This window comes from Pollicipes pollicipes, unplaced genomic scaffold, assembly GCF_011947565.3.
Source record: "Pollicipes pollicipes isolate AB1234 unplaced genomic scaffold, Ppol_2.1 Scaffold_7261;HRSCAF=8764_pilon_pilon_pilon, whole genome shotgun sequence".
Classification (NCBI taxonomy): Eukaryota; Metazoa; Arthropoda; class Thecostraca; order Pollicipedomorpha; family Pollicipedidae; genus Pollicipes; species Pollicipes pollicipes.
This window is the reverse complement of record NW_023597054.1, coordinates 37228675-37245375: the sequence shown is the minus strand read 5'-3', so window position 1 is coordinate 37245375 and position 16701 is coordinate 37228675. Positions and strand designations below refer to the sequence as shown.

Sequence of the window (16701 nt, the reverse complement as noted above, 5' to 3'; positions counted from 1 at the left end):
CCGACTGCTGTGTCTGGCCGATCGGCCGCCCTCCAGGGACCATTTGTCACAGATAACCGGCGCGTCGCCGAATAACGTCGCAATCGGGCACCGCCGTCGCCATCGGCGTCGGCCGGCCATTTGTCGCCGGCGCCCCGCGGCGCCCTCCCGTCGGCTTTGTCGGCTGGCGTTAATAATTAAGAGCATCTGTTTGCGTCGAAGGAAATCGCGATTGCTGCAAAAGGCGTCGCATCTTTTCTTAACGATGACATCTTTACGAATAAAACGTTTGGAAGGCATGTCCATTGAAACCCTAGTGGTGATGCATCAAAAGTCCTCCCATCCACGGAATTCCTTACGGCCTTATTTCCGAGAGCGCTCTCAGTTACGTACGCTTATGTGTGATGGGAGGCAAATTTGCACCTGATTTAAGTTTTCAAAGAAAGGCTCAGCGTACTGAGCAGATGAGGCGGAAAACTAATTTCCTCTCAGAAGACTCGATCCTGCCCCACCTGGCTTCAATTACGTAATTTCAGTCACGTTGGGCTGGAGGCAGTTGGAGCATTCACATCCTGCTGATGCCGAACTGAAAATTGTGTAGCGGCCATACTGGCGCCTCGTTTGTCTTGTGGCTCCCATACAAATTTGCATCTTTGCACCCCGCGGCCACAGAAGTGTGTCACAGGCGCATGCACACAGCCACCGGTACGGGCCAGTACACGCCCAGGCGGGCGGGCAGGCTGGCTCAGCTCAGTACGGAGGGCGCGTGCCGGGTCGGGGCCGTGGTAGCCGTCACTGACCAAGCGCGACGTCTCCCCAGAGGCCGCCGACGAGACGCCCACCCCGATGGAGACCGATCAGCCGGAACAGGAGAAAAAGCAGGTTGGCTGCCGCGCCCCGCCCGCCGCCCACCGCACTGGACGGGGGGAGGGAAGGGGGGGGGGGGGGGGCGACGCCCAGGTGGGGTGGGGCGCGGGGAGACAGGGACGCCGGGCCACCCCACGCCAGCGGCCTGCGGGCCGTGACGTTCATATTGCTTCCCGCCTGAAATGCCGGCTGTTAGGCCTCGGTTGTAGTGGCGTTTTATCTTGCAGCTGGTGGGCTTCAGCATGGTTACGTATCGGTGTGTGCATATTCGTGTTGCATATGCTGTCTCGTATTGCCGTCTCAGCCCATGCTGTCAGTACACTGTAAGCCTGAGGCGATGCACTCAGATTACTGACACGAGTGCCCAGGGCTATGCGGCCGGCGGCGCTCTCAGCCTTTCCCCGTCTCTGTACGTCCGATGCTCTCTGATGCCGGCGGCGCCCGCCGTAATGAGTGCAATACGACGTGTCCCCGGGGGACGCTAGGTCGGCAGCGATGGGCCGGCGCCGCTGTCTGGCCGTGATGCACGCCGCGCCCGTAACCCGGCGCGCCGTCGGCAGGGCGACGAGGAGGACTACCTGGAGGTGGTGTCCGACCCGGCTTTCCTCCAGTCGGTGCTTGAGAACCTGCCGGGCGTCGATGCACGCTCCGAGGACGTGCGCCGCGCCATGGGCAACATCGCCGGCGCCCAACCGCCACCCAAGAAGGACGATAAAGACAAGGCCAAGAAGAAGTAGGCGCAGCGCGCCGGCCGGCCGCCGCGCGCCTCATTTGTACGCGATCTGCTGATTTCCGACGGTGCGTCCGATGTATTCGAGGACGGCTGACTCCCTGGACGGGGCCGGGTAATAAATGTGAGGCTGCCGTGGTCGCCTGTCTCTGCGGCCGTTGGTGGGCGTCGGACATCGGCAACAAATTGTCGGTAACGGTCTTGCAAATGGCCGTTTTTCAGGACTAAGGGGGAAATAGTTAGCTTTCTCAGTTCAGCACGAAAGTGCGAGAACTGCGGCTGGCTTGATGAAGATCCTGAGGGACGTTCGCGAGGAGAAATTCACTAAGGAGCTCGGAAACGAATTCCGAATAGAACCATCCCCGTTGACGGTTGTAATTCAAACGATAGCGTGGACTTGGGAATGTACCATCGAACAAAGACAGACGACAGTTGAGCCCAAGGCAACTCAGATATCCACTCTTTATGCGTTCTTTATTTACTCGGCGGTAAGCCGCGCCGACATAGCGGGCACTAATGAAAGAGTTTCAGCGCACGGGTATTTGCGAGTCGGGGGCGAGCGAATATGCCTGCAGTGACGTGTGCGAGCTCTCAGATAACGTGGAACCCCGTTGCCGTATATATATATATATATATATATATATATATATATATATATAGTGATGTATTCAAGCCACTGAGGCTATGTGGGACGCCAGTCGTCCAGGGTGGTTGTCTGATTGGATAGCATATACTATCACGTCCCTGCAATTAGCAACGATTGATATGCGATTAATATTCGCAGAGGCCGAAAGCGCGAACATATAACTTCATCGCGCATGCGCTGAATCCATGGCGACATGCCTGCCATGACGTCAGGTATATGCACCATTGGCTAGCAGACCACAAAGTCTCCGTAAAGCCTTCAAGTAGTTGCGAGTCAAGACCGCGGTGACTCATCACTTCGCCAATAAGGTACCGATTGCAATTGCAGAAACGGCCATGTGTGTGCCATGACCCCACGTGACTGTACCTTTGATAACCTGGCCTATGAATGTCACCGCACAGCCTGTGACGATCTGTTGTTGAAAAATGCGGTCACCCGTTACTTTGCCATTAGCGCAATCAAAACCAAATATGAAAATGGCGGCGTGCTAGATATGGCGGCAGGCATACGCGCGCTCGAAATCTGGCCTTTAAGGTCATCGCATAGCTTCCCGACAATTCGGGACAAACGGACAGAGCAGTGACTGACTTTAAGTGGGGTCTGGCCGGTACTAACGCTAGGTCTGATAGTCGTTGGAATAGCTCTGCGAAATTACCTTCTACGTCGCTTGGATAAGAGACTGGCGACTGCTGGTGCAAGCGCTTGGGACCCGTATCCGCTAAGCGACGGAGCTTACTCCTTGAACAAGTATGTGAACACCTGTTGCATTATATGGACAATTTGTGTCATTATTTCTGGAGGTATTCAACATCATTGATGGGATTTCCTGACCGACCCAACTTCTGGCTGTCGAGAGACCTGATCGAAGCCGGGTGTGATGAGCTGACAGACAAGGCTATGTGCAGTGCCTACGTGCATCAGGTAAATAGCTATAAAACACATTCGTGTGATGCGTCTGATAATGCTCCCGAATTGATGGGCGCGAATTTGCCGACTAAGTATTTGCGTCAAGGTACACGCTGCGCCACCCATTTCTGCATGGCAACATTGTCCCGGCATTATTTTGTGTGTACGTGTGTGCGTGTGTGCGCATGCGTGTGTGCGTGTGCGTGTGTGCGCGTGCGTGTGTGCGTGTGCGTGTATGCGCGTGCGTGTATGCGCGTGCGTGTGTCCGCGTGCGTTTGCGTGCGTGCGGATCTATCCGGATCTATTGGCAGGACCCACAGCTCTGCCAGTTTTTTCTTTTTAATTTGATCCGAACCCTTTGAATGGTTGGATTTCTGGGATCAGCGCTCACGGTAAGCAGTGCTTGTTGTGCGAGCCCTGACCCTCACCATCCGATCGCGCAATTCCAGGCAACGGCAGAATTTAGTGGCGAAAGCTTAACGTGCCGCAATGCTCGGCACGGTCCGTCCTGCCCTCTGACGTCAACTGACCATTAGCGCGACCGCTGCCACGGGCCGCAGGCCATACCTGTCAAGGGCAAATAGTGACACCCTGCCACAGGTGGGTGGATCGGGAAGCAGGCTCTCTAACCAACTGAGCCACCGGGTCGGACAGCTGCGGCAATGACGATGTGTTTGCTCACACTGCAGGTACAACCTTGTGACGTTCCACGGCAAGCTATCACCCCGTGCCCACGTTCGGTGACGGCTGTAGCACGTGCGAAAATGAGAGCGCGTCTGCGGCTTTCGTGACCATAAAAACTAATGTGGATGGAGGAGACGAACGGAACAAGGTCTGCGAATTTAAAAAAGCATGTCGCACCAGATCGAATCGAAATGAACTGAATGCCCCTGTTTGCGGGACGCTCACTATTTGCAAGGGTCATTTAGGAGGAACCAAATGAACAAACAGCTAATCACGACATGCGACACTGGAAACTGTAACTTGCGTTAGCCTCCGCTCTCTTGGTCATCTTTTTTGTAGCGAGCTATGCACAGACAAATGTAGGGGCTTTGGCTACGATTACGTGTTGGTTGTGACCGCAGTGGGCTGACTACGGTGTTGACGAGCTGCCACTGCGATTGTGCAGAGGTAATGTAGAATACGGATCATGGTTAATAGGCATTTCCTTAGTTGCGATACGTTTTAGCTCGCAATTCCAAGAGAATGTGTGACTGGCACCAACGACGCTATCCCTTCGCGCAGCGAAGCAAGCGGATACCGCTTATCCCTGCTAAACGGTTTGGACTCTGGATTTCGCTCGCTAGAATTACAATGGCCAGGGTAAACTGATATATGAACGGCGGATTCCCTTGTCTGATTCCACGATGCAACTAAGTATTTTCACCTCAATAGCCATTTACAAGAACGTGCGAATAGTTCATTTCGTCTCCCACCCAGCACAGAACCAGTATGGAGATTTGACGCGGTCATGTGCAAAATATGGCTGAAAATTGGTGCTGGGGTTTATCTGGTGTATAAATCTGCCTGGCGCAATATCACACCTATCTGATTGATGGGCCATGTGACATGCTCGAGGCGTTTTCACAACTGGAGTTGGCAGTGGTATGTTCTAAACGCCATGACACTCGTAACGATGCAGAGCAATTTGGCAGCGTATATATCTTTTAGATCGGAGAGAGGTAGAAAATCGCCCTCGTCAAATTGGGAAAGTTCCCTTTACCCGGGTCAAAGGTCATCGTTTCAACAGCACGCAATGTACCTTCTTAACTTCACATTATACAGATAACACCTTTCGTATGTTGTCTTTCCAACTCAAAAATAACATCCCAGGGTACGGGTGTTGTACTAGACTTCCCATCGCTCGAAACATGGCTTTTTCAGTCATTTTATCACTCGGGCGTCACCAAAATGGGACGTTTGTCTTTCAACTGCCATTCGGCTGTTATGCATTGTTAAGTGATACTAAGCTCAGGTTCGTTTAAGTATTGTTTCCAGGGGATAGTTTGTGCATGCAATCGACTTAGTACAGTACCAGCTCTGTTCGATCTGCGGGTCACGATATATATGCATATATATATATATATATATATATATATATATATATATATATATATATATATGTATATTGTAAAATGTACTAAATACTTTCACCCAGCGATCATGCAAATGCAGGTGAATGAACCATTCGAATCAGGACAGAGGCGACCATACTGCCTTTACAAAAATCAACGAACGGCAAAAACACCCCGCACAAAACATGCTAGGTTTTACCCTTGAATTGTGGACATCCAAACCCACTTGCGGACATTAAGTATACCATCCCTTATCCAGTGTCTAAGCTGATGCCAGTTTGTGTGAATCGCGTAACAACTCTTCATCGTCGCTGGACAGTTGACTCATGGCTACTGGTTGGCTGCCCTGCTTCGGTTGGAACAAACCGGTGGGGTTTTTAAGCGTCGGAAGTTGTCTTGGCTGAGTGAAGCGTGCAAGTTTCGCGTTCAGGCAGCGGCCTCTCAGTTTCCGATGATGAAGGTTCAGATACTGGCGGACATCTCCTGCATGCCAAACTCGTGCATGTCGGCGGCTCGAAGAATATGACCCGCAACGGTACGGGTCAGGCTCTCCCGAGCTACGGCTCGCTTCACCGCTCCCCCCCCCCCGCCCTCCTCTCCCCAATGCCGTCATGTGCCGTTTGCGCCACGCGATGGACCGAAAAATCCTGGTGCAAATCCTGGTTTGTACATGACATGAACACTCTTTAAAGAGAGTGTTTCATGTACTCTCTTGCAAGGAAGTGTTGCACATAAGTATGGGGTTTTGAGCCGAAATGGCCATCTTGAAGATCATTTGATGTAATTCACAGCGCTGCGCTTCTCTAAACCCCGCTAGTTTCTGAACACACGCCGCAAATATATGCAGACTATTTTGGGGAGACTATTTCAAGGTCACTCAAGCATCCGCGACGTCGTAGCAATGCAATCCAAATCATGTTCCACTAGCCCCGCGACGATCAAGGCCAAGAAAAATGTAATCGTCGAGTCGTTTATATCTGGCGTTCGTAAGGACGATTTCCGGGTATGTCGGCCGTCAGTCGGCTCGTAGTCAGTGTTTGTGCAAGGTACGATATGACGCTTCAAGCAATGACGTATTGAGGAGCATATTTCCTAGTCGCACATTATGCTGCCTGGAGCAGTCTTTACCACCTAAAAGCATGCTAATGTGAGAAATACAATTTTTTTAAAAATGTAGATTTATCATATTTGGTGCTTGCTTCAGTTCCTTAAAATGTGGATCATGCCCTTTAAACTACGTAAATGACAAAATATGCCACAGGATTTCTCCTTGACGGGTATGGCTTACGGCTGTGGGCAGCGGTCGCGCTGAAAGGTTGGGTGATGCCGGAGGGTAGGTCGGTCCGAGCCGAGCATCGAGGCATGTCAAACTTTCGCCACCAAATTCTGTCCTTGACCTGAAATTTCACGATGGCATGGTAGGGGTCAGGACTCGCACAAGCACTGCCTAGCGTCAGCTCTAATCCTAGAACTCTATCTGTTCAAAGGTTCGGATCAAATATTTTGGAGAAAAAGTCATGGAAAGATAGTGTGCGCACATACCCATGACAAATAAGCCACGATTCAAGCTCACTTTATGTACCTCTCCGTGTTGTGTTCCGTGGAGCATTTCATAAACCACGTCTATAATTTCTCCATTCACTGGCCAGCAAGGTGGTTGGGGCAATTTGTAAAAGTATCCTGTAACGAAAGGACTGATCCTTTTCTGGGAATTACAAATTTCCACATCCTGTCAGCCAACTAATGGCGTCTATTATTTCGGTGCACGGGCTCTTCCCATGAAGGGTCACAAGAAAGTGCAATACGCACTTGAGGCCCAAATGCTCAGTAAAGTGATGCGTGTTGGGGAAGTTACAATTGTTTTATATTGAATCAGGCGACAAGGTAAAGCAATGAGCATGTCTTACACCGGGGTGTGAACTCTCCAGCATGCGTAGCACCTTTTCGTTGCGAGCGCATGCTGCAGTTGTTGAATGGGTTTGACTGTCACTGATGACACAGATAATTTTGCTGCCGAGGTCATTGGCCGTTTTGAAGCATGTCAAGAATAATTGTATGTTGTTAAGTCGCTACTCGCTCGAGTGCTTTCCCAGTAGCGGTCTTGAACTGCGTCTTGTGCAGACGCATCCATTTCCATTTTTCATTTTTCTGTAAAAGCCAGTGAATAGTGGACAAATGTTCTGCCATTCCTTTCACGACAGCACCCAATTTCTTTCGTCTTTTCTGAGCCGCTACTTTTTCAACAGTCCACCGCAGCGACGAAACAATTATTTACGAGTGCGGTGTCGTTGCCAACGTGGGAAACAAACTGACAATGTGTTTAGAAATTGTGCTGAATGTTTTCGTACTAAGTACTGTACACAAATGCCGTCATTATCATCATCTTACATCGCTACGCCACATTAACACTCATTCTGTTCCTCTTCGACTTATTTCAACCCATTCTCTTTCCTGAGCAGTCCCTGGGCACACTTGTTGAGAGCAGCGAGACTGCAGGTCTTCGTTTCCTCGACATCCCGGCAACGCAGCTCTACTCACACTGACCCTCCCTGGGGCCCCGTCCTCGTTTGCTCAGAGCCGGTGACGAATGAGATGCGTACTGTATCCAATTTCATTTGCGTGCATGTGTATCCAATTCAATATGCCAAGTGTGCTGGCCCAGCACACAAGGCGACTTTCCTTCATCTCAGGGCTAGATTTAAAGAATATTTAACTTGAGACCTGTTATTGGCTTCTTCTCACGTTCAGGTGCACCTCAACTTTATATGGTGCTCATGTTACCAATGAGCTTTGAGGACTCGGAGTCTGAGGTTTAAAGATGTCATCCAAGTCCGAGCTCACTCGAAACACCAAGCATCAACAAGGCTCCACCGAACCTAGACACCTATGGATATATCCTGTCTCACCCAAATCTGGGTCATGCCTATTTGAGCACAGAGCAAGGACATTAGGAACCTACAAACCCCAGCCCCAGCGACTCCAGCCGTTTGCATTGATTAATATTGATTTGTTCACAAAATGCATCACAGTATACTACTGTGTGCCAAATACAAAGTTTTCATGCATCCTCAAATGTATTTTGGTCACACCACGCAAACACCACATCAGCAAAGCAAAGCCTGGTGCAAACACTAGCAAAGCGTGGTAGAAAATTTTACCCAGCTTATTTCTTTTTTCCGAAAAAACTCGATCACCAAATTGCACCACTCCCAAAAGGGAAAAAAATCAACAAATGCCTTCTGAATGAAATTTAAAAGCTCACTGTCATCATTTGAACACTCCTTTTCGCGTGCATCATACCCTTTACACGTAACCCTTACACGTAACACGTAGCCATTGCACGTTGCACGTAACCTTTACACGTACATTATGCCCTTTACACGTAATTCTAGCACACTGGCTCCGGCGAAGCCAGTGTGCTAGAATTGCCAACTTTGTGTGGAGAACAACACCCCACGAGGTAAATTTGTTCACTCCTCTGCCCCAAAATATATGTGGATTTTTCATTCCTCCCTGATATGACTTAACCACACACGCTTAACTCATATTTACCTTTCTGAGGTTTAAAGATGTCATCCAAGTCTGAGCTCACTCGAAACCACCAAACATGAACAAGGCTCCACCGAACCTGGACACCTACGGCTATATCTCGTCTCACCTACATATGAATCATGCATATGTGAGCACAAAGCAAGAGCTTTAGGTGCCTTCAAACCCGTGAGCCCCAGCGACTCCAGCCGCTTGCATTGATTAATCTTGGTTTGTTCGCAAAATGCATCACAGTATACTGCTGTGTGCCAAATACGAAAATTTCATGCATCCCCAAATTTATTTTAGTCACACCACCCAAACACCACATCAGCAAAGCAAAACCTGGTACAAACACTAGCAAAGCGTGGTAGAATATTTCACTCCGCTTATTTTATTTCCAAAGAACACGTGACCACCAAATTGCACCACTCCCAAAATGTTGAAGTGAAAAAATCAACAAATGTCTCCTAAATGAAATCTAAAAGCTCACTGTCATCATTTTAACGTTCCTTTTCACGAGTTTTTGTCAAAAAAAATTAATCAAAAAGTTTTACGAAAAAACCTGTCTTTATGTTTATGTAATTGCTTTGGTTTTTTTTTTGGTCACACAGATGTGATGCAGTTCCATTCTTTCTTTCAGATAGTTTCTAAACGTACAATTCTTTGGTCTAAAATGTCTGTCGCTTTCTGCACACAATTTTTGAACTCCATACTGGCACATTTTTACGCATGAATTGAATTAATTCGCCGGCCACCTAAGCATGTTATGTATGCACCAAGAATGAACAGTTTTAGACAAGTGAAGGAGAAAATTTGAAGCAAGCAAACTATTTTAACTGCATTTGTGTTTTTGGTAAACCTCTGGCTATCCTTCTTTCTTGGCTCATAGCGTGCTTCAATAATAATAATTCTAAGCCTTTCCATTTCCGCTACCCCACCATGTTGAATTATCTCTCGTTCATAGCTTTTCGGCAGACCTGGCTCAGCGAATACAGAAGTGTTTGGTAGCGAAATTTTGCCCTCCCAAACTCTTTCTCAAGCAGAGCCCCTTCCCTTACTTATTTTGCATTTTAATCTGGTAGGCTGGTGGGTATGATTGATATTTATATTTTGGGGATGGGTTGGATGACCCAGGGGGGGGGGGGGGGTCGAAACCTGGTCGGGATTAGACCTGGTAATCCCATGGTGACGTCACCATGAGATTGCGCCGGTGAATTTACGTGTTGAAGGGCATCGCAATACGTGTTTTTTAATGATCGTTCTTAGAATGCTTCTAAGTCGTTCTCTCCCATAAAATAAGTCTCAAGACGTTTGCTAATATGTCTAATAGTCATATCCGTGGTCGAAACAGCTGTGGCTGGTCAAATTTTCCAACACCAGCCCGTACTCCCATACCATGTTTTTCATCCAATAAGGACAACTTTTAAGAACTTTAAAAACTATTATCACCCTTACTGTCACGGAGCGTTTCTAACTGCGGTCCAGCTGCGGATTACTTCAAACCGGTGATACGTATAAACGAACGGTTGGCCCGGTAGAAGGGAAATACTTGAGTGTCAACCAGTGAGAAGGCGGCAACGGTTATATTCAATGTTAACACGCACCGGGGTGGCCGCTTGGACACCCTTTGCTCGGATGGGGAGGGTCAAGTTGATCTCCCTGAGATCTCAAGAACTAGGAGAGCTATAGACACCAAATTCACAGGGTGTATTGACCTGTACATGATGTCACCTAGAATACAGATTGAGGTTCTTGGGATATGACCTTTGGGCCAAATAAGGTTAAACAAGGTCAGATTCCAGGTTGTTCTCCAAAGGGCCTTGGGACCTAGATAACTGGTCCAAGCAAAAGGTCACATGCTCATCTAAGGTCAATGATCTTGCCTGACCTTTTGAAGATTATGGTGGTCAAAATCATACAAGACCGCAATACCAAGACCAGTCATCTATGTCCAGTCAATGTCCATAGGGGCAAAATAACATTTTCAGATAGGTTGAAGATCGGTCCCAAACAGCATGCCTAAAGGCAAAACGTTAAGCGTCAAACTTAAGACTTTTGTGTGATTTCTTCCATATCTGATGGTAGGTCGAGACCGACTCCAGATTTGAGTTCGCAGAGCAGGGTGTCATCTTCCAAGGTATAGAAATGAGGGGGAAACTTCAGCTCTAGTAGGCAAGCAATGCCAACTGGCTGCACAGAACCTAACAGGATTTAGGGACGGGGTAATTCATCCATGTGTCGTGCAGCACTAATAGTTGCAGCTAGTCATTTTCCAACAGCATGAGGGGTTGCCTGTGTGGAGGAAAACCTGTTACAACCTTTGCCTGAGCCCCAAATGGCATGCCTTAGACACATTTCTGTAATTGCACCAGTACTGGAAACATAAGAGCATCTTCACCATGTGTGTGCTGTGTCACACTTGACACCAGCAACTATAAGAACATCCCCAGCAATGATTGCCATTTGGCAGGGGTTCAGTTCCCTTTTCAGTCAGGGGCTCCAGTCTCCCAAAATATTTGGCCTGCAACATGACTTTGAGAACAAAGTGAGCCAAATCTGGGAAGGGACAAGCCCATTCATTGGTGCCTTTTGAGTGGTGAGTTACATCATTTCCCACTGCTCAGTTCGCTGGGACCGAGTGGAGTGAGTTGAGTTGAGTATGAATTGAGTACCCCAACTCATTTGGCATCCCTGACCACTGACCACTGGTGTAGCGCTCATAATAATGTGTTCACATTATCATAATTGCTATAGGAAGTAGGAAATATTATGATTGATCTCATGCCAATGATTGTATTTTAAACCTCAAAACATGGTAGATGATAGCTTGAAGGCAACCACTTCATGGCTTGATGCTGAAGGTCCATGCCATGTTGCAGCCTATAAGGTTTAAAATTGTATTATTGGCATGAAATTGCATATACACATTTTGATAACAATGTTTATAAATAGTCACACCTGGATGGACACAGATGGGCCTTCCATAACCAATTTAAATGTAACAGTGGTGCAAGGTCTAAAACTTGGAGATTTCGTTTGTTTGTAGGCTCTTTTAGGACACAATTCATGGAAGATGATCTCATAGACGTCAGGATAGTGTCATTGTAGTTATTCTTACGGAAGTGTTCACCGGGATTGCCGAACAACGAACGGCGTAAAATGTCTGAGTTGCGCTGCATGCTGCCAGTAGAACCAGTGCAGTTTTGTCATGTCGCCGGAACACCATAATTGAAACATTGTCAAGCTTAGTCAAAGGTTTGGGCTGTTAGGGATGCTAATCTAGATATTTCCTGTAACAGATTATAATGCCTAGCCAGATATCATGTGTTAACCAATTTTTATTTGAATGGCAGTTTTGTAACAATCATTGGTAAACAGCAGCATAGAAACTCGCTGTGCTGGTACCAATTTTAAATCTAGTATATTCTGGTCTCATCCTGCCGCCTAACCTGTTGTTATAGGGCCTTGGATGACCCTGTCTATCAACGAATCACGTCAAAGATACCGACTTTTTGTTTGGAGAACAGGGAGACGTCCTGCCCTTAAAAAGCTAGTCATATTCTCCTATGGGCATCTTCTTGCTAACCTTACTTGCCTTCAGAACATGATTTTTAACCGAGGTTGGTCACTGCGTGTTTTATATCCATGGCATTTTATTCGTGAGACAAATTCTGGTGCCACAAGGCATGTGCCACGCGACGTGAGCCCATCGCGCTCAGACACCTGACACCGATCGGTTGGTTCTTGGCGTGCCACGCAGGCGATCCACCAATATTCAAATTCAAATCGCGGCCAGTCTAGGAGAGGTCTCATCCAATAATTATTACGCTAAATGGCAATGATGTGTTCTTTAATTGCACATCGGTTGCAGGGAAATCAAAGGACGAAAGTTTTTTGGAAAAAGAAGGTTCAGAGCCAGATTAGGTGATTATATGCATCTAGGCTACCTTGAATGTCGTATGGACGAATGCTTCAGAAAATATGTGTATTTAGCTTTCCGATGGGTTTTTCTCAACCAATGTACTAAGCAAACTGGGGTATGTAGAGCCAGTTTAAAAAAGATCCGTAAAACATGGCGTATTTTACCTGCTCCTAGTTCCTCACGCCGTACAGCAAAAACACTTGCAGAATCATGTCTTGGCAGGAAATTCACCTCATATATGTATTTTTGTCAAATTTGATGGGGGTGCCGTGCTATCTTCCTGGCGATTTTCCGTGAAATGACCGTATCGTTTGTACGGCTACGGCAGTCAGCACGTATCAACGTGACGTCAAGCCATTACGAATAGCCGCAGTATCTATATATTTAGGCATTTGTAGAAGACTATGTATATATATGTATATATATATATATATATATATATATATATATATTATATGTATATAGATATAGATATTGATATAGATATAGATATAGATATAGATATAGATATAGATAGATATATATATATATATATATATAGATATATAGATATATATATATATATATATATATATATATATATATATATATATATATATATATTCCTGACCCGTAGGTCATAAAGAGCTGGCACACAGAGCCTGTGTACTTGGTGGATTGAACGCACCAGATAACCCGTGATGCTAATTTGTTAACAAGTTTGAGTGCAATAGAACTGCATGGCAGTAAGAAGATAAACTTCCCAGTTCGGTGGCGTCCGAGTGCCAAAATGAGTGAAAAGGATCATGCCTCAAGCCATGGGAAGGCTGTATGGAGATCAGTAATCCCGGATATTATTTTTGCTTTGGGAATACAAGAGACGACAGGTGTTAGCAGAAAAAACAACGAACGGTCATTATGGGGAGTTCAAATGATGACTTTTTACGAAGGTCACCTAGTGTCTTTTTCCACCTGATTTAATGTATTTATTTTTCCACTCCATTGTGCGAATCTTTGCCATCTTGAAATTATTTACGTTGATCATATTCAGTCCATTTTTTTGGGTGTTTTTGCGTTAAGAACATATCACACTGAGAGAAAAAATACCCCAAACAAAGGTACTTGGCCAAAACTGCATACCCGCGAACTCCCATTGGGTGCCAACTATGACACACAACAGCGTGGAACGGTGGTACACCTGTGGGTATTCTGATGTGATTGTTGACTATATTACACCATTAAGAATGCTACCCGGGTATCACTGTGATGCCGTTAACAGAGTTCTTTGGAAGTCATGTAAAAACGCCCCACGGGTATTTCCAGGACATATCCGGCCAATCTGCGTATCCATGTGTGTCGATTTTGATACCCATGGATGTCGCCTCATGCGTGTCATGGGTGGGTGCCACCCGAATATACGCAATGGGTGTTCTGAGATGATTTTTGGCCATACTGCACCCGAAGAACGCCTCACATGTGAGGCGTTAAATTATGCATGCATGCATAATTCTGATACCAGTTGTTTGGGTGTCGCACAACAACGCTCCACGGTTGTTTTGAGGCATATTCCCGAAATACATCCGGTCATCCGACCGTCACACCTGTACAGCTTGCCTTTGTTTTCAGACGCACACACAATGTGAACGGATCTAGGTTTATTTTAACATAAGTCTTCATGACAGAAAATTCGGCGAAATTCGCCAGACTGACTCGACAACAAAATAACCACCGAAAAGTCGACAAAATATGGGCTATAGCGACTTGGTCAAATGAACATTCCAACTGCAAGATCACCTGGCAGTTTCACAGACTCATCGACATCACCAACTACGTGCAGACCACAGGAGACGTTAAACACGAAAGCTGGAAACGTAACAAGTGACCTGGGTCAACCAGTTCCAACACCCAAGAAAAATGCGAAGTGTCGTACCAGAGGCTGACAGCGTCAATCCAGGTCCATTACCCGTACTCCCAGCGCAGACAAACCCAACTGGTACATTATTTGCTTCGTCCACTAAACGAGCCTTTTCAACAGCTCCTGGGCTCTCTTCAGGGCTCTTGGGGACTGCCGGATCCCACATACGGTCTGTTCACTGCATACCACTGTCTGTGTTTTTACTGAGCACTTCAGGACGAAGAGCCACTCGGGCAGAACAAACAGGAGGGAAGCCCTCTCCGCGTCTCGTACAGCGCACACGTCAGCGTCCTTCGCAGCTAGACCATAGTGCGGGCCGTCTAAGCTAAGGCACGGCCAAGATGCATCTTTATCCTCCAGTACGACCTCGCTCCACGCGCCGTCCAAGCCCCCCTCCCCCCGGGAACGCTTTCAGCGATCCCTGTAAATCACGGCATAATTTTGGAGTACTTAACATACAGTGGCAACATCGTATATTGTGAACATCACTTTTGCCAAAGACTTTATTCTTACATGACAGTTTGAGGGAATGTTTCCCACTTGAAGATACTGAGGCCTCAGATACTACTAAATAAGCTGACTTATAGCCAGTGTTGGAACTTCCAAAAGTTTTCCTGGTAGCGTAGTACCAATGTTCCAACGTGAAGTGCAAAATGTTCCGACTACTGTGAGCGACTATACTTTTATTCACGCTATCTTTGGGGTCACAGTACAATGGGTGGCACTCAAAAAAGCGACACTTTCCATATACAGCATTTCGTGTAAAAGCGTGTGAAATGAAAGAAAACATCAGTATTAACACGCGCCCGGGTAAGGGAATTGACTGATTGGGATTCCCCGAAGGTTTTTCCGCAGTTGTTTCCGAACCGCACAAAGAATCCGCGCCAAATTTTGCATCGTTGCAGGCAACTGAGTAGCAAATCGTCTGGTATCACAAATTTAGATGTACCCTCTAAGGTCGCTGTTCTATGATAGGTCGAAGTCAGGTTATGGTTTTAGCGAAGGCAATTCCTAGGAAATCGTTCAATCTGATCCAGCAACGGATTGTTACACGACATATCTGAGATACTTTATTAGGTAACACAACAAATGACTGAACAAATTCCGTTGAACAAGGGTCCGATGTGAATGCCAGATCGAGGTCAACACCAACCTGTTTTATTACTCTAGAGCTTGCTGTATGAGGTAGTTTCTGGTGCTCATCCGAATTCATTGATAACAAGAACCGCATTATATATTTTTCATGGGCCAGAATAGTTCACTGATCTGAAATGACCCAGGTCAACATTTTGTTTTTAGGAACGTAACTACCCGGCGTAATCTTTGGAGTTCATTCAAATGGAAAAGTCAAAGCAGTCTTGTATGATTCTGGTCACCATGACCTTAAAAGGGTCAAACAAGGTCACTGACTTTAAATGAGCATCTGATCCTTTGCTTAGAACAGTTGTCTAAGTTCTAGGGGCCCTTTGGAGACCAATCTGTGATCTGAACTTGTTTGACCTTGTTTGACCCGAAGGCCATGATCTGGGACCCTCAGACTTAAGTCAGTTTACGCACAGGCCAATACATCTTGTGAATTTGGTGTCTCTAGCTCTACTAGTTCCTAGGATCTCAGGGGGGTCAAGCTGATCTCCATCCGAGCGACGGGTATCCAACCGGCCGCCCGGGCGCGTTTTAAACATGACACATTAATATAACACAGTCGCCGACTCTATAACATGAAGCACATGTGCATGTATGTGACTGAGCAATCTGTGAAAAAGCTTACCAAATCCAAATCTAGACAATTATTTTTCTCCAAAAGTATTGCTGTAAATAGTGAACATCTTATGTGACTCTCCCAAAGTTACCAACAAGTCGCCTAGCGAGGAGCGCAGTTCCTCAAAATAAGTTTAGAGCTGACCAGGGAAAATGGCACACGAAAGAACGCCAATAAATGTGCCACAGACGGCCACCTACTCACGCTCCGTCACGATTACGCTAATTACACTCCACCACGATCACGTTACTCACGTTCCACCACGGTAACGCCACTCACGTTCCACCATGGTCACGCTAATCACACTCCACCTGGTAATAAGCTTTTAAAAATGGCAAAATGTTCATGCCCTCCACCTTCCGACTCTTGAGCAACACACGGCACCTCGCACA

General features: G+C 46.8%; 1 protein-coding gene across 1 annotated transcript in view; it reads left to right on the top strand.

Annotated features, from left to right (window-relative positions):
* The window catches only part of LOC119111376 (26S proteasome non-ATPase regulatory subunit 4), a 33471-nt gene extending 31754 nt beyond the window's left edge, over positions 1 to 1717 (top strand). The window contains exons 8-9 of the mRNA XM_037235189.1: positions 800 to 861; positions 1407 to 1717. Of these exons, the coding sequence (XP_037091084.1) occupies positions 800 to 861; positions 1407 to 1583 (239 nt within the window). The 3' untranslated portion in view covers positions 1584 to 1717. The remainder of the gene's footprint in view (positions 1 to 799; positions 862 to 1406) is intronic.
* The last annotated feature ends 14984 nt before the right edge of the window (positions 1718 to 16701 follow it).